This window comes from Pangasianodon hypophthalmus, chromosome 5, assembly GCF_027358585.1.
Source record: "Pangasianodon hypophthalmus isolate fPanHyp1 chromosome 5, fPanHyp1.pri, whole genome shotgun sequence".
Lineage (NCBI taxonomy): Eukaryota > Metazoa > Chordata > Actinopteri > Siluriformes > Pangasiidae > Pangasianodon > Pangasianodon hypophthalmus.
The window spans coordinates 4,971,458-4,995,915 of record NC_069714.1 but is presented as its reverse complement, the minus strand read 5'-3'; the positions used below and the strand labels follow the sequence as shown (position 1 = coordinate 4,995,915).

Here is a 24,458-nt window from a genome sequence, read left to right as displayed (position 1 = left end):
TGAGTTCAGGTAGAGCTCCCCTTTACAGAGCTAGACAGGGTAACTATTGAAAGAACCCCTGGTCCCCCTTTTCATAAAGTATGGATGTAAAGTAATTGTTTTGAAGAATGTTGTAGATTCATTTGAATTAGCAGGACAAGGCACAATGTCCTTTTTGACAGCATAACAGCACTTCTACTCAGAGCCAGCCTGGACGTTGACTTGGGAGATCTGGAGAACGTGGAGAAAGGGGCAACATCACCATCATGGCAGCAGCTAGAAACAGAGATCACACGCATGCCCTGCTAGAGTGGCAACTGGGTATATACTCAGCACCTGGGAATTCTACAAGGCTCAATTGAACACAGTGGTGAGATTCGACAGATGGTCGGCAGAGGTGATGGGAACGCAGCTGAGCCTAGCTGCCGCAGGTACCGCTTGACGCCGCCCAGACAGGAGCAGCTGACCACACTCAAGACAGCTCTACGGTTCCAGCTCCTGGACACCAGCACTAGGCTACTGCTGAGGTGGTGGAGCGAGAGATGTTTGAGTTGAGTCTGTCCGGCAGCCCACAAGGTTGTTCGTATGTTGGAATTGCCACAAGAGAACTCATCACTGCCATGAGCCTGTGCCTGCACCAATGAGGAAACGAAAAGTGGCCCTCCCTGAAAGCAATGCGTGGCCTCCAGATCACCATCCATTCCACAAGAACTATAGTTGGCCGGTTAGGGTCCCAGCATGTTCATTGGATGCCATGCACATGCACATGCACATGACAGGGTCAGCTGCTATCCCGATAGACACTGGGTCCAGTGCTGGCGCAGTCCTTTCATGGGCCCGGGTGCAAGTGAAGACATAAGGGCCCCCCAAACCCCCAGATACCACTGCCAGCACACATACATTAACTAATAGCAGAATTAAATATTCTAACATATTAATATAGTATTATACTATATATTACATATTTCTTTAATAAAGACTATTCATTCTTTAAAGACAAAAAACATAGACTCACTTGGATTTTTTCTTGGCATATATTGTAATTATATAATCGAAATCCATCTGTCTTTGGTGATTGCATTGCCTTGAAACACATCGCAGATGTCCTGGTATCCTGATGAGCGTTGAGTTCAGTATGGGCAGGATCTGTAGAGCTGCAGGGGTCAGTGTTGTGGCCATGATGCGCCCCATTGGTGGATGTAATATTAGGTCTAATCGCTTTCTTGTGCTGATTTCCGGATAATTGATGTTGGCTCTTGGCAGTGCAGGGAGCTCGGTTCTGTACAATCATCTAACTGTTTCTGCACCATTTAGTATTTTCTAGTTTTCTATTTCTGTTTCTTCTATTTTCACTACACAATTTATTTTATTTGTCCATCATTTTAGCATTTAAGCACAATTTTCTGAACGAATGCATTTAGATTTAGAGGGTGCAATTGCGCCCCGGTGCACAGGGCCTGACCGGGTCGACCATCTCCATCCTCCAACCTGGAGCACTACCAGGCACCAACAGGAGACCAGCTTCAGCGGTTAGTTTTATGTTCACCATTGTTGTGTAGCCTGTTTTTGTTCTTCACCCCTGCCTGTTTTCCCCATGTTTGCAGTTCGGTGGCTAACCGCCAGGGCAGTCACACTGTTGTGCTGTAAGTGCGAGTTGCCAGTAAAAGTAGCAGACAAAGTCAAAGTCAAAGTTTGGTCAGACTAGGTGGTATGGATTTTGAGAAACTAAACAAAACTAGAAACCTACAATCACCCCAGGTGTCCCCCAAAGCACACAGCAACATTAGCCATGCTGCACAAACAACAAAACCAGTGAATACATTGAGTCTGGTTATGCTGCACAGTCATTATCTGCCTTTCAGCTGCCTAATGACTGACATTTCTGTCAGTGAGCAGTCAGAAACATGGTATTCTGCACCAAGAATGACTAATTCAGAAGCTACAGAGAAGACTGGTAAAAAATTACACTAATCAGACACTAATCAGATGTACATGGTGCGCGCGCGCGCTCACACACACACACACACACACACACGCGCGGTTCAAAACTGTTTACAATGTCCTCATGCGTTTCACGTTCTTTCAAACGCTCTAATGGAAATTTCAGTCATTTGACAACAACTTGGTCTGAAAGAAGGAGAAAAGAAACACGCCCTCGACTGTCAGAGTGACTGAACTCGGGGCAGATCGGAGAGATCCTGGACCACATCAGTGTGTCAGGGGGCAGATCGGTCAGATACCGGGGCAGATAAGGGGAGATTGGACTGATACCGGGGCAGATAAGGGCAGATTGGAGTGATACCGGGGCAGATAGGGGCAGATTGGACTGATACCGGGGCAGATAGGGGCAGATTGGAGTGATACCGGGGCAGATAGGGACAGATTGGACTGATACCGGGGCAGATAGGGACAGATTGGACTGATACCGGGGCAGATAGGGGCAGATAGGGGCAGATTGGACTGATATCGGGGCAGATAGGGGCAGATCGGACGGATACCGGGGCAGATAGGGGCAGATTGGACTGATACCGGGGCAGATAGGGGCAGATTGGACTGATACCGGGGCAGATAGGGGCAGATTGGACTGATACCGGCAGGAGTGTTGCGCTGCGGCTTGGACAGACAGACTCAGATCAGTGCGACAGATTGGACTGATAGCGGCTCGGGGTGTTGTGGTGCAGATTGGCATCGGATGTGCCTGGATGGTGTGAGACTGACTTCTCTAAGGGTCTTATTTCACACTGAATCATGGCCGATGTCTCGGCTCCGTGTCCCGTACCGGAATCGCTGGTGGTGGTGGTGGACCCGGCGGCGGGGAGCGGGACCGACACAGACCGGGAGATGAACATCACCGACAGCGTGGAGGGAGAAGGTAAATCCGTCTCTCTAACACTGCAGCTGTGTGTACTTTCAGGAATAATTAGGGTAAAGTCGGACCTCCAGATGCGTGAAGCATCACGCACACCCAAGCTGCCTTTACTAGCCTGTATAACGCACACTGTCTGGAGGTAAAGCCTCATGTAACCTTCATTACAGTGAACCTTTATTTAAATGACATAACAGCTCAATTAAGAACACACAGAACAGTGAGATTCACTGAAGTAGCTTATGAAGTGTGTGTGTGTGTGTGTTGAGAGAGAAAGAGATTTGCTCTTTAACTCTGCACCTAAAATGTCATCCAACATTAATCCCAAAAATTTTAGGAAACCTAGTATTTTAGTCCCCACTGAGGATGCCAGTCTTTACATGCCATTGATAAAAAAAAAAAAGGTAGTAGGTGCTATATTGAGCCAGAATATCTGTCTAAAAATAAACTCTCTCTCTCTCTCTTTTTATAAGGATCATTCCTTGTATGTGATGCCTTTTTGACACTGAAGGAGTAAAAAAAAACTTGTTATAAATACCTTTATGTTTCAGGCACTGAAACATACACACTGTAGGTATATACTGCATGCTCTATTCCCTAAAATAAATGACTGATTTACATGTTGCATGGTTACTCCACTCTGTTAGGAAGCACAAGCCGACATAACAGGGTGGAAATACCAAGGTAGCTATGGTATCAGCAAGTCACTGTCGCAGAGCAAGGGTCGATTCCTGTTTAATTTTCCCTAATGGTGGAATGTGTGAGAGTGAAACGTGCAGACTGGCATTAGAAAACATAAAAAAGGATAAAAAGGTTAAGGTATTAAGGCGTTATTAAGATATAATACGCACCAAATCTGATGTCTGTTCATTACAGTGCTGTGATTGGAGCCTGGATTAATTTTATAAAGTAAAAGTACTATATACTCACAGGTTAAAGAGGAATATTGGAGAAAGACCCAAAACCAATCATTCAACTGAATGGGGGAAAAAAAATTATTGAAGAGGCTAAAATTGTGAGATTGGGCTAATTCATATATTTATGTTTTTAAATATTGCACATTATAACAACATTCATTCATCTTAAGTAACTGCTTCAAGTTTCAATAAAGAAAGCATCATCGGGAGCACTGACAAACATATGCACTAAACACATTTAAAAAATGACAACAGTGCATAAAATACATTTTACATTATTTATATTGTAAACAACTAAATATATAGTAGAAATTAAATATTTTAAAGCAGTCTAAACCACATACAAAGAATGAACCATATCCAAAAATCTCTGGTACCTAACTGTCAGGAGTTCTTACATTTCAGGCAATGATAATCCAAGTTTAAACCCTTCAAGTTTCTAATCTTTGGTGTGAGCATATTTAAATCACTTTTGAATTCCCAGTAAGGTGTTATTTTTAAATTAATATACACATATGGCCAGAAGGCTGTGGACACCTGACCATCACACCCATATGTGGTTCTTCCCCAAACTGTAGCCACAAAGTCTGAAGCACACAATTGTATAAAATGTCTTTGTATGCTGTAGCTTTACAATTTCCCTTCACTGGAACTAAGAGGCTGAAACCTGTTCCAGCATGACAATGCCCCTGTGCACAAAGCGAGCTCCATGAAGACATGGTGTGTGAAGGTTGGAGTGGAAGAACTCGAGTGTCCTGCACAGAGCCCTGACCTCAACCCCACTGAACACCTTTGGGATGAACTGGAACACCGACTGAACCCCAGACCTCCTCACCAACATCAGTGCCTGATCTCACTAATGCTCTTGTAGCTGAATGATCACAAATCCCACAGCCACGCTCCAACATCTAGTGGAAAGCCTTCCCAGAAGAGTGGAGCTTATTATAACAGCATAAAGGGGAATAAATCTAGAATGGGATGTTCAACAAGCACATAAAGGAGTGATGATCAGGTGTCCACAAACTTTTGGCATTAAATTACTCACATGTAATCATAATTCACAGTTACCAGAGCAGATTCATACAGTATTCTTTTTGTCTAAACTGAGTCACAATCCATGACGTTCAGTTCTCCCATTCATACTCAAGGCCATGTTCTGAGTATGTCTGGCAACATTCCTACCTTGAGTTACTTGATTTGTCCCGGCTAATGTAATTTAGAGAGTCTTTGAATGTAGCATCAAAGGTACTGTATGACAGAGTCTGCTCTCCATAGCCTTATATTCTTAATGGCATTGCTGTCTCATTAGCATGGCTCTGTAGGCACTCGAGTCAGTCCGAGCCAGCCAAGAGGAAGACAAGAGGAAGATGAGAGTAGGACACAGCAGGAGTTCTGGCGTAAGAGACTGTAAGCCATTTAAATAGAATACTGCAGTGTACTCAGAAATAAGGTAAAGGCCAAGAGTGACATGTCCAAGACATCATTTACTGAGAACAGTGGATTCATTTCCTTTTTTATGACCAAAACTCATCAGAATGACTGGACTGATCTTTAAGCATCTCCGTTTTCTTAATGTGCAGCATATGCAGATAGAGTCACTTACTTATGCAGGGGGAGATCGTGATTCGTGAACACCACCCTAAGTGACCATCTCATCATCCTGCACAGCCTGCATTAGTATTCCTTAACCATGAACGCTGTGCCACAGTGTTGCTCTGTGGCACATGAAATCACCCCAAGCAATCAATTTGTGCCGCTGAATAATTTATAAGGGTTTTTCATTTGCTGCTGATGTCTGGGCTACATGCTTAGAGGCGTCAGAATGGTAACATGACTACCAGCCCTGTTGTTTGTTTATTTCAGGAGGGTGGCTGGTACAGGCAGGGGTGACTTGCTTGAGAAACAATGTTAAGTAGAAGTAATTGCAAATAAGACTTATAACAAAACTGGACTGTTCTGGAGATATACTTGTTTGTTCAACAGAGGAAAATGAATGCATCAGCAATCTGGAATCTGTTTTGTTTAGTTTTCTTTTCTTCAATGTCAAACCATATCAAGCTTAGGATAATTTAGAGGTGAATTAAATCATGTGAATGCCTTGAGCTTCTACCTGACTAACAAGCAGATCTGGCATAACAGGGTATAACTCTCAGGGTGTTTTCACACTGGGTCCAAATACGCAAGTCTGCTCCCAGGACCAATTCTGGGCTCATTCATTATCTCAGGTTTGCATTCACATTGAAGAATTCCTTCCTAACCGTAGATTCACTGTGCAATTCATCATATTCGTGCACACAGGTTTGTAAAATGGCACGAGATTCATCTGTATATTGTTTTATTCTTTTCATTTGGTCCTTTAGCGATGTTTTCAGACCACGAAAGTAGTTATCAATTGCTCAATCCTATGAGCGTGTGGTTTTATTGCTGATACTATTATTGATACATACTTGAGATACATCATTTCTAATGTTGAGTTTCCTGTCTTTCTCAACGAATCACATACTTTCTAATACTGTTGAGTTTTTCTTTTTTTAGCTCGACACTGGTCAACCTCTGAGGCCTTTGAGTTGAAGCTACTGTCATATATATATATATATATATATATATATAAAATTCAGAGTATTTATGAGTTGTGGCCCTTGTGGGGGCCAGGAATTGGTTCTTTGGACAGCTCCTAGGTTCAAAAACAGCTTTCACACTCCTCCATGGTCCCAGGTTCGAAAAAACCACACATGAGAAAATGACCTCAGATTTATACGCTGTCTATAAGAGTTTGCTAGTTAGTATTTTGTATAGGAGTGTTTCCATTTCCTTTGTCATCACTTGACTTGTTAGGGAAGAATAAGCATGTGCCTAGGGTCCAGACGAGTTAGATCATGTGAGATGGGGAAGGAAGAAGAGGGTAGCAAGAGAAGAGGAAAGATCACATTCCTGAGTTTTCTTTTTCCATTTCATTCATTTCAAAGTGCCAGCACTTTAGTGTCATACTAATCCCAAGCTCGCTTAAGCATGTGACCACTACGTGATGTATTTAGTGCAGCTATGGAGCAGAAATGTACAGCTACACAAATATTCATTAACAAAACTTCTCCTTGGACAAAGAAGAGGCTTTGCATAGATAGTGCGCAGTGTGTAGGTTGTTTTCTGTGGTATCATTGCTCCATAGCTTATTGGATCACGTCCCTTCGTTAATGTCTGTCTGGAGAAACAGAGTGGATTGTCCGGCATTTTGGGCATCATTTGTAAACCTGCATGTTGCCTCACAAAAGTTCCATTAGTTCATTTTGCGTGGAATTTTAAAATGTAATAAATTGACTTAATTCGTAGACTTGGAATTCGCATCTCTAGACATATTTTCCTATGATGGAATGACTTAGACTATGCTAAACAGATGGCAGGTTCTTCAATATGCCTGGGTTGTTGCTGTAAGTCAAATGTAAAGTCAAAAATGTTTCTTAACCTTTCTGTTCTGGTCTGGTAAAATTACCCAGTTTGAAGTTTTACTAAAAGTGGAGCTGTATTAGATGTATTACATTACTGCTAAACAACATTTCCATTGTTAAACTTTATGTGACTTTTGCATTTACACCAAATAGAGTCCATCTCATTTTATCTTAAGGGTAAGGAGGTAAAATTAAAATGAAAAATGTGTAAGAAATATAGAAAAAAAAGATGCTACCAAGGGGGATCCCCAAATATGTGCTACCTGGTTTCCCTTGCAGTATTTGCTTTGCAACAGAACAAATTTCTCTTTTAGGCACAAACACAAATCAACAAGCCTTAAATCTTGTAGCAGACCACACCATTCAACCGATTTAACAGATCCATTTTGCTCTTCCCCTCTGGATTCTTCACACTCCACTTTGCAGTAGTTTAGGCATACTTGGCTCAATCATGCACCAATGGATTGAGAATAAGCCCTAGTAATTTACTTCTGTTGAGAACAAAAAAGTTATTTTCAATGGATTTTTTCACCTCTTCTGACAGGTCTATTGGAGAGCAGCATGCGTCTAAAGCCCCACGAAGCTCAGAGTTACAGGAAGAAAGCATTATGGGTATCATGGCTCTCCATCGTGGTGACGCTCATCCTGGCAGTGGCAGCCTTCAGTAAGTTGTCACGTTTTGTTTCGTAATGGATATGCAAAGTTGCTTGGGCACTGAAGTCTGGTTTTAATGTTCCCCAGACCACGAATGGTAGTTTATTTGACAGTACCTGCTTGAGGAGGTATGAAATCATTGGACTTCATTTATCATGCTGGACGCAAATGAATTTATTAATAAATCATCATGTACATAAGAAATTCATATCCCACAAGACCTCCTGAGTAAAGTTATGCATAAAGAGGCTCACTCAGCTTCAAATCATATAATTGGTGTGAGGTGCTGCAATTTTATATACAGATTATATAAGTGTTGTAATAACTTGAAAGTAAGCAATCTGAAACAAATCCATAAATAAAGATGAATAAAGATGAGCTATTTAATTATGACAAAAATGATAGTGCTCTACAAAAGAAGGAAGAGATAATGTGTGTCTATGATAGACGATGTGCTGCAGTGGGTCGGCTGCATTATTGGAAGATTTATCATATTTTTTTTTTTCACCATTTAGTCATCATTTTGTCATTTTCAGCTCACTGTGAGCATTGCCTTTTATGGAGTTTTGTGGGTGTTTCTAAATGTAAATCAGTACCTTGAACACTCCTATAACTTTACGGATGATTGGCATTTACCAACATACGCATGTGAATATGACGAATATCTTCATATTCGAGTTAATTTGTAAATCTGGTGGGAATTTTTAGTTCAGTGTGGCCTTTGAAAACATTTACACACAACTTTACTGAAAGATTCATAAATGAGGCCCATTCATTGTGCCTTCTCTCAAGCATACATTTCATTTTAGAGAACTAGGGCAGATCATCTGTGCTGTCTTGAAAACAATCTGTGTTTCCTCAAGATTACATTTACATAATAGTTTAATAAATATGTTTTTGGAGATATATTGTTGTTCAGAAAGATAGAGATTATCTGAAGGAAGAAAAAAAAAAAAAAGAGACAGGATAGTAGTTGGGAAAGATGAAACTGGCTGTCCCATGAGACATAGGAAATCTTGTGGGTTTGGGACAATGTTCTTTATCTTGTTAGTCAAGGACACGCAAAATATTGAATGGAGGCTTCTCAGCTGCTGGAAATGAAGGGTCACACTGGTGCATTACCTCTCTCTTACTACAGGGCACATTGTTCCTTCCTAGACTGGCATAATCTTGAACTTTTCACCATAATATTGTTATTTAACCAGGGATGGCTCAAGGTTTGCAAAGCTGTAATCTGATGGACACACTGTTCTCATGTAGGAATTTCCTTATGTATTTGTTCAATACGTACATTTTACTTAAAACAAATAGTTAAAAAATAAATTGCTTCCCCAAACAAGTAGATTTCTGGTATGAAATGGAGGCGAAGACAGATGCAATTGCAGGTAAACAGCTTTTAATTGCACACAGGTCAACAAATCCAAACCGCGAGGCAGGTTCAATGTCAAAACAACGCAAAGGTCAAGCGATGAGCAAACAGGCTAAATCAGGCAAGGTAAAAACGTAAACAGTAATCTTAAAAGGGTCAGAATCACAAAGACAATCAATATAGAAAAGCTTGGTATCATCAGGTGCACAAAGGCAAAACTGAGCATATACTTTGCAATGTTTGTCACTGAAAGTCTCTTTTAAAGAGTCCTTATGTGTGTGTGAGTCCTTGTGTGTGTGTGTGTGTGTGTGAGGCTGATTGATCACAGGTGTGCTATGAATCAGAAGATCGGTGACTGTGAGAGGGGCAACATGTGTGTGTGTGTGATCTGGGGAATGTAGTCCCCAGATCACACACACACGCTGCCCCGCTCACAGGAATGGGGAATGTAGTCCCAAGCGGTTATGTTTGTAGGCCACAGTGTCTGCTGGGAACTGGAGTTTGTGGATTGATGTGGCCTGACAATTTCATTTAAAACCAAGGAGAAGCAGTGAGGTACTCAGCCTATTTGAGAACTTCTAGGTGAAGCTCCTCATGAATCTGGTAAACAAAATGAGAGTGTGAACTAAGAGGGAGCAAAGCTTCATCCATAATATTGTTAATACTGCTTAATATAAGATAGTTTTGATTTGTTCAATGCTTCTTTGTCACTATATAATTCCATATGTGTTACTGTCTTCATAATGATTATAAAATAGAAGAAAATAGTGCAAATGAAGAAAGCCCTTTATGTGCAGGTAATAATGATGACACTTATGAATGGCTGTGTACATAGATTTGATCATGAAGTTCATAGACAGAATTGTTTCTAAAAAGTTAAGATCTGGCCAGTCAATTGTAGTTAGCTAAATTAAGCCATTAAAGGGATTCCCCATAGCTTCCTATAGTGTTTGCATGCCAGAATTTCTTCTGTTCCCCACTCACAACTTTATTTTCTACCTTCAATTAGTTCCTATTTTCTGTTTTACCCACAAACTTGGAAGAAAAATGTATAATTGTGGTCTCATCTTATCCTAATGTACAAGCCTTATCTTTAACCCAACAGGACACAGTTGGGTTTCTGTGTGTAGAGTATTGTGACTCTGTGTTTAGCTGCTGGTGAGCAGGACGATGGGAAAGGGGAGGGGTGCGATCCCCCTGCTGCACAAACAATTCCCACCTCTCCACAATAACCTCAGTACAGAGATAAAATGGACAGCACAACTAAACCTAGTAGGCTAGGTAAAAAAGAAATACTTATGAAACATTGCAAATTCTTAAAGCCCTGAGTGTCTACTTTCATACCATGAACCATTAAGCACTACTGTGGAGTGTGACATCAAAAATAAATTCAATGCTGAACACGGGCATCTCCAAAACAGGTGGAAATTCCATTTTTTGGCCTAGATGCTAAGATCTGGTAAAAAGAGATAAATGTGTATAAAAGAAATCTTGGAAGGAAGTAGCAGAGATCATTGGTGGCTCTGGTGACTGTATACAGTGTACTTAACACATTCCTAAAGGTTTGTAGTTTTATAACCAATCGTAGATTTAAATTACATGAATTCTTATGAATTTACAGTCATAACTTGTTGACCTCAGAATTCTTCTGGATCGAATAAAATGTGCTGTAGGCATCTAGGGCACGACTTTAAAGTGATTTGCCTCCTACCTTAAAAACAGGACTTTCTCAGTTAATCCAGTTTTACACTGTGCGATTCCAGCGGTCTTTTACAAGTATTACTTGTCACACTGTAAGAGATGATCGTAATAAGAATTCTGTAACATACTGTGCAATAACTTATGTTCTTCATATCAAATTAAATGATGAAGATAGCCATACTGTTCTGCAGCGACTCAGCACAGGTTTCAAGCTCTTCACCTGGAAAGCATAAAAATAGTTTTACATTGTCGTCATAGTATATAAACTCAATGAACTTCAGCTTGTGCATGCTATTTAGCTAGCTACACACCCGAAAGCTGTAACTCATCCTCTGTTTCTTTACATTTCGCATCCTTTTTCATCCTATCGCGATATAACACTGATGAGACATTACAGAGACGTTGCTACCACAATTCCACATCTGCTACCACAATTCAACAAACTGCCCTTTTTTTAAATCCAATATGTTTTGTTTACATTTAGTCGTTGTCACTGCAGTGTTTGTAACTGTGAGTTTTGTGTAATCATATGCCGTCCTCCTATTGGTAGATTTTAGACGAGTGTCGTAGCAGCGTTCACACACTGAGATTTTAAGCAAAATTTGCTGACACTGCCAGAACTTTGCAATCGAATGACTTTGATTGCAGCTGCACCAAATCTGCCACTGGTGAGCATCACATTATTCGTTCTAAGACCACCAATCTCAACTCACAACCAAAGATTATCTTTTGCAATGTACGACTGTGTCTGCGACAGCAAACTCAGGCAGAGTATCGTACAGTGTAAACCCGGCTTTAGGATTGGTAACTTCTCCTCGTCTTTGGCTACTATTACCTCTGGGGCACCCCAGGGCTCTATCCTGTGCCCTATTTTGTTTTCTTCTATTTTGTATATGCTTCTGCTCTGGCCTGTGGTTCAGAAATATAACATCTCTTATCACTGCTATGCAGACAATCCATAGCAGTATCTTCAACTGAAACCAGGTGTCTCAGGGACATTACATGTTATATATCAAACAACTTTCTGCAATGTTCTTCAACTTTCTAACGTTATTATATTTGGTCATCCTGCTTCCACCACAGCTATAGCAAATAATCTGGGTCCATTATCAAGTAATATACACAGCTGTGTAAAAAATCTAGGCATCGTCTTTGATTCTGCCCTAAAATTTGACGAGAACATAAACTCACTTGTGAGAGGTAGCTTTTTTCCAACTTTTCTCCACTTGTTATTGATGATGGCCTTCACGGTGTTCAATGATACATTTAATGTTTTGGAGATTTTTTTTGTACCCCTCATCTGATTGATTCCTTTTGACAGAGAGACCCTGTAGAAGCTTTTTCAGCTCTTTGTGGACCATGGGTTCAGTAGTCAGTAGTCAGATGAAACCAAGAAGATGTGAAGAAAATCCTACATAAACAGCTGGTCCTTATTATTACTTTTGACCATGAGATTGAATGTGATTGGTTCATTCTGAACACAGCCACATCCCCAATTATAAAAGGGTGTGCACACTTGTGCAACAAGATTATTATAACTCTTTTATTTTTCCTATTTTTTCTGAAAATGTTTCTGATTGGTTTTCACTTCATTTTTATATGTTGTAATTTCACAGTGAGAGTGGAAAAAGTTCTGACATGATTTATCTTGGTTTCAATTTTTTCCATCACATAAACCTGCCATTTTAACAGGGGGGTGTAGACTTTTTATATCCACTGTATGAAGTGCTGTCTGTCTGTCTGTTCCTTATCTAACAATTGCTGATACAGCCAAGAGCTGCAAAAGATAAGACCTGACTCGAGAACATTCTCAAGTGACAAGTGAAGATTGAAGAAGAAAGCTGATCCAAACTGTGGTTCCCAAGATCTAAAATCTAAGATCCAATATCAGACAGTGCTTCTCACCAGTTTGTTTATTTATAGAAGTACATTTTTACATTAAAATCGAACACACCCATTCGCTGAGAAATCTAGGGAAGCTCAGTTGTCACATCCGTGTGAAATCTACATCAGTCAAACACCATCATGGCACAATGCCCAGGCATTTTACTGTGTTTTAGTGCTTAGTCATTCCTCAGCCGTAACGTCACATGAGCAGATGGTGGGGGCTTGTGACTCCTCACCCTTCCCTCCAGTCTCGAGACGATGAACACCCCGCTTTGTTCTCTCCTTGTCCGTGTTTCTACGCAAAGACTTTCATGAAGTTGTGAGTTTTGAGGAAGTCATGTGATAGGAACTGCATTATGGGCAGACGTGATGGGATTCAGACTCAAGTCTTGGGAAATCTGTTCTTTGTTGGTAACCCATGTGGAGGAGAAAACAACGAAGATGAAGTCAAAGAAAAACATTTTCGCAATCTTTCAATACTTTTATAGAAGCAGACAAGTGAGACACACAGGCCAAACTGCCATATGTCAACTGGATTTGTCAATGTAATGATTTCTGGATATTATATATATGACTTAGACATGAAAAACATAACATTGTAGTTATGTGTAAGTCCTAAAAAAATCATAGAATAGTTATTAGTTTAATCGTCATCATCATCATAATCTTCTTCTTCTTCTTCTACCATTTTCCCCTTCTGATTCCTGATCCTTAAGTGTTTGCCAATACCAAGTACTAATCTTTTTCTCACATTCGATATATGCCAAATCCTGGTAGTTATACCAATTAAGCTTTTATTTATTTATTTATTTGTTCATTTTTATTTACGTTTACATTTGAATTTGAATTTCTGAGCCATGGAAAATAATGACAAATAAAAATAGCTACAGTGTGCAAAGTAAATGATTGTACAGCATATTAACATTCGTGTGTTAAGTCCAAATTTAACTTCATGTAAAACACTCACACACACACATGCAGGACCAACAATACGTTTCTATACAGTCTTTACAAAGGTTTAGTGATTGTTTTTAAGAAGTTGCTTTCAGTATTAATGCATGGGCCACAGAGGAAGCAGGATTCCAGAGGAACAGATTACGTGATTGAACACACAGCACTCATACTTGTGTATCTGGATTCAGATTCAAATTCCCCCAAGATAGCTTATCTCTGTTTTTTCTGAATCATCACAGATTTATTTTAACCAGCTCAAATTGGACGATGGCAGGATATTAATCCTCTACCTTTTCAACCATTAGTGTCAGGATAATATATGCCTGTTGCAAAGTATCTTAGTTGTGAAGCATAAAAAATGAATAAAAACAAATAGATCTATGTTAGTATGCTATATATGTATGATAATAATGAATCATGACTCAAAGACTAAAGTAACTATATAAACCTAGGATTAAATTAATTAATACAGAAACAATGTGATGTTGAGCTGTGTAAATAAACTTAAAATATATATTTCCTTATTTGTAGAATTCTTAGAGGAAAAATAACCAGTTATTTCATTCCATGTTATAAACGTATAGACTTAAGTACCTTGAATAAAAATGAGTATCTGAGCCCATTAAACACTAACTAATAATTTGATTAATACTATGCCTACATATGTTGGTTAATTAATACTGCCCTGTCTTTACATCCTCATTAGAGATGCCTCAGCTGTGCATAATCTTCTCTTGATCAACATCTCTCTCATTAATAAGAAGGCGACTGAGAACAGCGAACCGTGGGCAGCCAAAAACCGAACGTCGTGAGTTAACTCCTCAAACAGCAGCAAAACAGAGAGGGTTTTCTCGATGTAGCCCTATTAATTTGCATATAACATGTCTGGCACATCATGGTCTGCTGCGTAAGCACACACAGGCCATTTCAGCTCAAGCTGACTTTCTATTATGTAAAATGTTCTGTTCCACCTGGTTTGCACATCCTGTAGTCACTTAACTGGCATTTTGAGGATTCGAATCCTTCATGGCTTTGTCTATATTCTGTGGTTCATCTCACAATACTACATGGACCACCTGGACATGGTTCTTTGGAAGTTTCCATTCTTTAAGCATGCATTCGAAAGTGGCCTCAGTAGCCTCTGCAGCACGTTTAGGAGGAACTCATCCTCATCTGAGGGACACCGGAGAGTGGGATTATAAATCAGCGCAGTTGTTGTGGAAGAGTTAAGACAAGTACTAAGTATGTTATAAGGATGGTAAGCATACAGTAATTAAGCCCTGGGATGAGCACAGGACAGTCTTTATGACTATAGCAGCAAGTCTGGTGAGATTATCCACTGAGGAAAGAGTGAAACTTGGGCATAAACTGGGAATGTGAGACCATTCAGAGCATGAGAAGGTGAGTCACAAGAAAGCTCCATGCAGGTCTATGAAATGGTTTAGCTTCCAATACTGAGCGTTTCAAAGAGAAATATTCATCCACATCCACATGTAGCAAATGTAATAGTGCTCTGGACACATAGCCAAACTCCAATATCCTTCAAGCACTCATTTATGTGTTTCCTACAGACTATACAGCTGAGGTAAAGCCATTTCAGAGACAGATGGCTTATCAAGGACAACAAGCCAGGTTTTAATAATAAATAGAGAAGGCAGTGTGAATCAGATCCTGAATAATTTTTAATTTTAGCCCTATAAAAATACTAGGTTGATACATGGATACTAAATACTAACACCATTTTTGGCCTATGAAGTACTAAAGCAACTGTGGAGGTATGTTCTTAACCAGCAAAGACTAGAAGAAACACCAAAGGCAAAAAAAAAAAAAAAAAAAAAAGTCCCTGAAACAAATAGGAATTAAAATGGCGTCAGTCCTGGCAGAGCCTCACCAGACAACGCACCCAACATCTGATCATTTTTATAAGCTGTTGTCTTCAGGTAGTCATTGATTAAGGATATAAAGCAAAATACTAAATTCACCACCTTATATAAGATGAGAATTTGCATACTAAGGTTTCCTGAAGTGAGATCCAGAGATCCAGGCACCAACATTAATCTGCATCATTCTGGATCTCTAGACAAACACTTCCTCTAAGACATGTAAAGAACTCATGCTTCATAAAACAGATGTCCTTTGAATAATAAGCAAGATTTACTAATAAGCTCATGTGTCATTATTTCCATCTAATTAATGTTTATGAATGATTTGTATTTCTAGCACCAGTAACACACCCATCAGCAAAAACCACAGGAGTTTCTGCCTACTGGTTCATTAATCAATGTCACCGTAACAGTGCTGTAGAGAGCATACAGTGTCATTACTCTCATTTGGGATACGTTTGTAATTGTGTTCTCAATCAGTTCATGTGTGTGCTATGTATGTATTAAATTCTACAATTTAATGCGTGCCATACGGTTTAAGCTGTAATGCCATATAATCAGTAAGCTCAGAAAATCTACCATAAGGATATTGAATAAGGTCTATAACCATAGGCTGTTTTTATTCTACTTATACACTAATGAACAGTATGACAGTTTTCTCAATAATAAATAACATTTTATTCTTATGCAAAAACGTGCTTAAGATATTTAGAGGTTAGACATGGATAAGCAGAAATGTGCCAATTACATGGCATTAATGTGTAAAACTAATTAAGTATAAGTTACAGATCTGTTTGTTTAATGCTTAAAGTGAGGCTGAAAAACATTAATTTACTTTTTTTTTTTTTTTAAATCAGTCAATCAGTATAAGGGGTTTATGGCATTATTACTGGTTACAGTAAAGTGTCTGTCTTTCTGTATCATGGAAGTCATAATTTTAATTAGAAAATGCAAAATAGGCTAGAATGTTTGCCTAGATAGATAATTCATGCTTATTAACAAGTCGGAATGGTTTCCATTTTTAATAAATGCTTTATTTTTCAATCAAATTTATTTAGTTTTCTGCTTGTAAGGCTCCCGTAAAGTTGACTGCACTGCGACAGACGGCAATCAAAAGCAAGTTCCCATTTTAATTTCTTTGCATTTTCATCTCAGTATTAAAAAAAAAAAAAAAAAGGATTAATGCTGGAATTTAACACCAATCTGGATACTGGCAAACAGATTGAAAGAGCCTGTGGTGTCTGTAGATTTCTAACGACCACAGCTTTGGTGTTTCTGGAGGCAAAAAAAAAAAAAAAAAAAAAACCCTGACAGGATTCCTCTCTTCTCCGAAAGAGCAACCTTTTAAATGAGCTCCCCTAGGAAATAGAAAGGGGAAAAAGCATGTCTGCCAAGCAGCCGATTGCTATACTGGGTAGATAAAACCATTTTGCTCATGGTGAAACATTATGATATTCATGTCTCTATGCTCATTTAAATCTGATGAATACACATCTAATTAAGTAAGCTAACTAGGTATCTTGCCATACTAGGATCAGGGAACGAAGAGTTTCTACTAGGGACTGAACTCTAGGGAATGAAAAAAATGAAAGAAACGAAAAAAGAAACATTTGACCAATGACCTTTTGTCCATAAATGCTAGTTCAGTGAGATGTACGGTAATATATTCAAGCCTTTAGGCAATATCCTCAGCATGGAAGCAGAAGTTGTGCTATAAAATGCAGCATGGAATATACAGTGTGTATATATCTCTGTATATGTTCTTGGCATATTTGTTATAAAGCCATTGTTTACAACTGACAATAGCATTATGCTAAGGGAGTCACCATACATATGAATTAAGGAAATCTGTTTGTTTTGGACAAAGCTAAGCTTCCATAATTCTTGGAGTATATAATTCTTCATTAATTATCAACTAAAACCATATTAAATGCATATCAATTAAATGGCAACCAAAAACAAGGCTGGTGGAAACTAGCTTATGTTAACTAGCTAGATGGAAATGGTTGGTGTTATCCTTGCTAGGAAGATAATAATCATTTGTGCTTGTGTGTGCAAATAAAAAGCTTAACTAGAAGGCTTGAAAAAGTTTTCTCTGTATAAATTCTCTGTATCCTACTGCTAGGAAAATCCTACTCTACACCCTGCTATGCTGTTAGAATGAAATCACTCATAGCTAGTGTACTCATGTTTGCAAGCGAAAGTGTTTCATGAGATGTGAAAAGAAAAGAAAATCAATACACGCTTTTGCACTTGGCAAACTGCAAATAGGAAAAATTCTACAATAGGGTCATCTACTTAGCTAGCTATTAGATATGCTATATTAGGGACTGATCCATATCTCTATGTTAAAATAAATACAAAAATAAGTAAACACAAGTTAAAAATTATTATAATTATGTATAAGTGATTAGTTTGAGAATAGCAACTGTCTTTATGGCAGCTGCGTAGTGAACTAGATATCATGCTGAAACTTGTAATATATCTGTTTCAACCATATTAACTCAGAGAAATCAGTTATCAGAGAAAAATGATTAGTAATTAATTGTATCTATAAGCAAAGGCTGCACCGTCAATTTGATCTCATGCATGTTATTTTACATTCATTGTCAGTACATGCAATAAGACAGACCATCATTTATTACTGCATCAAACAGCCTATTTGTCTTCCTGAAATAATAATTAAAGTGTGGTATAACTTAATCTAATAGAGGGAAATCATCCAAGCATATATAGAGTCCCAGTGCTACGAGGACCCCATTATGGATTGTGTGAATGGCAGTTGTTATGTCATTAATGTCACTTATTAAGGCAGATTTATTGAAGACCGTTTGCCTTGTTTGTTTACGCGTCATTAAACACGCACCATCCTCATTAACTTCATTGTCTAATCAGTTAACTTCATGATTTGCACTACAAGCTGTTTGCTTCACAGCACAACATACTGTGCCCATTCATGCACTTCTGACTGAAGGAAAGAAATAAATTGACCCCAAAAGCTCACAAGGATGACAAGGATCTTATATCAGTTTTAACCATGTGACCTACTGTTTAGAAATAGATTTATTGGCCCCTGAGTGGCGAAACATTATAAAATAAAAAGGTTCGCTCTATTGTCAGGAGAGCGTGAGTTTGAATCCCAGAAACACTAAAGCCATCTGTGGCCAGGAGACAAGCTGTGCTTGCTAGGTGGGAGTCGTGGAGTACTCTCTTTGCCCTGTCAATCACAGCTACATTAGCCAATCATGGTTGCCTGTGAGCTCATGTATGCGGAAGAGGGTAGATAGCACTTTCTTCCAAGTGTTTTATGAGGCCCCGTGATGCAGCATTAGCAGCAGTTTGAAAAGATGTGGTTGACTAGCTTCACGTGTCTCAGAGGAAGCATGTATTAGCCGTTATGCTTCCTGGATGGTAGCTGTCATGTCATAGGGGTGAGCTGGAAGGTGGGTTGGGATTGGCAGGTGACAAAATTGGAAAAAAATCTATTAAAAAAAAAAAAAAAAAAACTTGCTTATTATTATTAGTATATAGACTTTATTTCTGGTAAAATGCTTTGGCACAAATTCTACAGTGCACTTCAAAACTTCTATAAATATTCAAGAAAGAAGAAGATTCTCATTTAAATACAAAAATTATACCAAGGTGACTACATTATTATGCACTTTCTCTCCAGTGGTATAAACACATTTCATTTCATTTATTTTGCATCCCTTTTCATTCCTGTCAAATCAATACTTTTAAAACTATGCAACTTCTTGCCTGAAAGATTTCATTATAAAGCACTTTATTCCAATTCACGCCAGAACCTTAGACAAGTCCTCCTCTGAAACGCCACTGAGTTTTGCTCCTAATTACAAAGTGAAGTTAAGATTTGTCTTGTCTTGAATACAAGATTGAATTTGTCTTGACAGGTATCCTATGAGCTTTAATCTGTCTCTCAGTAGTAGTTGCTTGAAAGTCGAGGAGAAGCTCAATGTTACCTAAAGCTTCATTTGCCTCAATCCTAGCATGCTAACCCACTCAATATCTATGCATATAGCTGAGTAGCCTTGCTCAAGGGACCAATAGTGGAACCTTAACCAATAATCAACCACCAATTATACAAGTAAAACAATTTCTTTTTCTATCATGAGTACATACTGTTCCCCTACAGACTGCCAGAGGACAACCTCACTCATGTTTTGATTTTCTTCCTTTATTGCTTGTCTCACTTCCTGTGTTTATGGACACCTGTTTTGTGTCCCCGATTGGTTCCCCTATATAATTTCTAATTTTTGTCTCCTTAGCTGCTGAGTGTTGTCGTAATCGTGAACAGTTTTTGCATTTCTGTTACGTTTTCCTAGAATTGCCAACTCTTGCATTTGTCACGTTCTTTGTTTTTTTTTTTTTTTTTTTTCTATTTTTTTTTTATTTGGGCATTTCCCAGCCTTGTTTTAATAAAGAATCATGTGTATTTGCATTTTTCTCCTGGAAATGTTACAATATTCGAGGGAGGGTGCCCTCTGGTGTTCTGGAGGGGAAATAGTTTTGGAGGCTGGATGTTACAATTGCTTGTAAAAGCATCATTTTAACATTCACAACACACACAACAAACTCCTGAAACAAAATCACCTTTACAATGCCTGAATTGCATTAGGTCACTTCTGGCCTCTTTTAATTATTTATTTAAATATTTATTTGATTATTTATTTGTTTGTTTATTTGGACACATTTCTCATTGCACATACACGTCTTTGCAATCTTCCTTTGTTGCTTTTTTTCATATTGCATTTTTTAAAAGAAATAGAGTTTGTATTTATAAGTCATCACTGTACATATACATATACTTCAATTTGTACCTTATTCAAACTGTTCATATTTACACTGAACCCATTCACCACTGGATCAGTATATATTTATCTATTTATCTGCTTTCTCTACATGTTACTATCTGGTTTGAGACTAAACTGCATTTTGTTGTACAAGTACTTGTAGTCTAGTGCAGTAACAAAGCTGAATCTAATATAATCCATGAGCAGTGCCAATGCTGGTGCAAAACAATGCAAAACAATGCTGGACTAACCTGACTTGAGATTCATATAGTATATGGGCATGATTATGAAAAACTGTGTGATATTACTCTCTTGTTAGTCTCTATCTCACATTGTCCAGGACAGGTATAAATGAGAACTCTTCCAGCAATGAGAATCTCTCTCTCTCTCTCTCTCTCTCACACACACACACACACACACATATATATATATATGTATGTATGTTTCTGCTATCCCTGGGAACAACACAGCACCCAGAAAGCACCTCTCTTGGCAGAAAACTCTGAACATGTTTTGTGAATTAGCAAATAACCAATAGCTTACTTTCATAAAATGAATTGTCATCCACAGTAATGGAGATTTACTGTACAGTTGTAATTTTCTTTTTGTGTATCACTTTAATTTATACCCTCAGCAAGAGAGTCGTGAATGGTTCCCACCTTAAGCATTAACTTAGAGAGATAGCCATAGATGGATAGACAGATAGATAGAGAGATAGCCATAGATAGCCATAGATAGATAGATAGATAGATAGACAGATAGATAGATAGATAGATACTTTATTGTCATTGTTATTGCCTTTTGCTGTTCGCCAATTTGCCCACCAACCCATGGTGCCTTGTGAATAAATAGTGTTGATAAAGAGTATTAAATTCGTCATAAAATTTTATATTTATTTATTATAAATATAAATAGAATTATATATTATATTATATTATATTATATTATATTATATTATATTATATTATATTATATTATATTATTTATTCTACTATACAGATAAACAATGGTTTGCAAAGTGCTCTGCTACAAGAACATTAGAACCTTCTTATTTGAAAGAACATGACAGTCAGCGTAAGTAAGTATTCAGAGACAGAGTCTTTAGGCGAGCAAAAATGCTGTAAGTTAGATGCTGCAGAGACCATATTTAAGAAAAAAATGGCTAAGGTTTCATGTTAAATTTAATACGTGACATTAAGCTCAAATTCTTTAAATAAAAAGTTAGTAGTTTTGTGTATGATTTGTTTCTTTACATCGTGACATCTCTCAGTGACTTAACTCTGCAAAATGACAACCAAACAGCTTGATAGAAGTTACTGACTCTCCAGAGGTCTTCAGTGGCATCTTGAAATATCAGGATAGCAGAGTGAATATAGAGAGAAGAGAGCAGCATGTCACATGTAGGAGAGAAGAATTTGTTGCTCAGCTGAATCTAGTTTCCATCACTGTAGCAGATAACAGAAAGGTCACGGAGGCCAGTGCTTAGCAGTGAATGTGAACTTTTTTTTTTTTTTTTTACAGAATCCTTCAAAATATAAAGGAAATCAACAACAGTGCAGCACCAGTTAGTTAAAACTGCAGGGCAAAGCCGCTCCACACCTCTTAACATGATGAATAGAATAAATGAATATTTACTCTCTTGTAGCAGTCTGTATTATGAAGATATACCCTCACCAACCAGTATGTTAGGAGGCTGTTGTGTGATAACTGATGCAATTATTCAATTAGGCAGTCATGTGGCAGCAGTGCAATACATAAAATAAAGCAGAGAAGGGTCAAGAGCTTCAGTTAATGTTCACATAAAGTATCAGAATGGGGGAAATTGTGGACTGTGGGACTTTGACTGTGGCAGGGTTGTCGATGTCAGATGGGCTGGTTTGAGTATCTCATAAACTGCTGATCTCTTGGGACTATCATAGAAAACACTCTCAAGAGTTTAAACAGAATGGTGTGAATTACACCAATTACACCAAGACAGAAACACCTTGTTGATGACAGAGGTCAGATGAGAATTACCAGACTGGTTCAGCTAACTCCTGGTAACTCAACTAACCACTCTTTACAGCCATGGTGAGCAGAAAAGCATCTCAGAACAGAACATGTTGAACCTTGAGATGGATGGGCTACCACACAATACACAAATATAATAAAAAATAATAATGCTTTTACAGATACTGATTGCAACACGATGCTCCAGTGTAACACTGAATGATTGAGTTTGGGTTTTTCTGAGACATACAAATCCAAGGAGATTTAAAAAGTGAAGCAGCAGAGACATTCTAAGCACATTAGCAAATAATAATAATAATAATAATAATAATAATTACAATAATGTGGTTAAACGCTAATCCATTTAGCAAATCCTTACTACAGTCTTTAAAGCTGTATTACCATAACTACGGATGAAAATGAATTGCAAGAAAACATTTTAATACAATTATAAGAAATTAATTATGTTTCTCATTTTTGAGTGTACTTTATTTGAATATACCGTATTCAAATAAAGTATTTAAGTACAAGAGAAACACTTAGCTTGAAAATATGCTGTCTAAATAACTTCATAAAACACCTTCAAAACATTAGAACAAATACATTTTCACAGCACTTCCTTATATTCATTACTTTGGAGTCAGTTCTTTTCTTGAGTGACTTTTATTTGTGGTGCAGTATCAGCGTACACTGTCTCAAATCACATTTTACATTTTCTCATGAGTGAGAACGCTTCTATCAACGACTTGCATTTGGGACACTTTTTGAGCCAGAACCTCTTTTCCAACCTTTGAAGAAATTGGGTATCGCTCAGCAAAGTGGGTCGTAAGATCGTTTTTTTTTTCTGCATCTGTTGTTCTTCTTTCTTCAGTGGATTCTTTTTTTTATTTTTGTGGTGGAGAAACAAACCAGGAAGACTGTGTAACATAAAACACTCAACTAGGAAACTACTATAATCACAAAGCCAGAGGGATATCATTTTCTGCCAACTTTGGAGATAGACTACAACTGCAGGTGGATCCTGTTTCTGTTTGCTTCCTAGTCAAATATTACTATAAAACTGTTAGAGGATATCTGCTACAAATTGTTGAACAAAATACCTGCAGACCCTGAGAAATTATGAAATTTCTCATCAATATAGAAGCTCTTTCTCTTAATATTAATTATGTCCCCTAATTTTGTTTGTTTCATCTAACACTTTATGAATCCAAACACTGATAACCCTGTTTCAGCCTGTTCCTAATAAAGAATGATTGCCCTTGGAAGGTAGCGTGAGACGAGAAAGTGCTGCCTAAAATCCAATAGCATGTCCTCTTTGGCTGCAGGACATGTACTCTTGACCTCCATGCCTCAGAAAATACAACTGAAGCAGAATTCTTCTAAATGCTGTTTCGCACTTTCCATAAGGCATATGTTCTTTCAGCTTTTAAGTGATATCCGAAGCAAAGTTAAACAGTCCTGGGCTATTCACACATCTACATAGTGTCTGAATTAACCTGCTTTCTCAGGGTTCCATAGCCATTTCATGCATTTTTTTTCATACTACTTAGTACAGAAGTGTGCTTTTTGGACACAAACTGTGGTCCATGCCTGAGCCCTAATCCTTCTGATGAGCTCCAGACTTCATAAGGGCCTTTCGCACCGCTTTAGTTCCAGAACTAAATTTACAGTACTAAAGTACTGGGCGATTTTGGGTGAACTATTTCCCAGTACCGTTTAAAGGGTTGCATTCGCACCGACACTAGGAAGTGACGTAAGCCGGTCCACAGCGATGTCATTTGTGCGCGGTGTTCAACAACAGAAACAAAGAAGAATGACGTAAACAACCGGAGGATGGAGGATGCTGTGATCGGAGCTGTGTTTTTGTTGTGTCTCGCGGGTTTCACAATAATGGACATGGAATGTTGACGTATACATAAAGCGATTGAAAGAACGGAAAGGAGGACTAAGAATCTACAATGACAACTGGCAGTGCTACATTTCATTGAGGCTGATAGGGCGTTTT

At 38.3% G+C, this 24,458-nt stretch overlaps 1 protein-coding gene across 1 annotated transcript in view; it reads left to right on the top strand.

Moving 5' to 3' along the window:
* The first annotated feature begins 2,037 nt into the window (after nt 1–2,037).
* The window catches only part of tmem163a (transmembrane protein 163a), a 54,476-nt gene continuing 32,055 nt past the window's right edge, over nt 2,038–24,458 (top strand). Inside the window, exons 1-2 of the mRNA XM_026927891.3 lie at nt 2,038–2,851; nt 7,750–7,869. Coding sequence (XP_026783692.1) covers nt 2,728–2,851; nt 7,750–7,869 — 244 coding nt within the window. The 5' untranslated portion in view covers nt 2,038–2,727. The remainder of the gene's footprint in view (nt 2,852–7,749; nt 7,870–24,458) is intronic.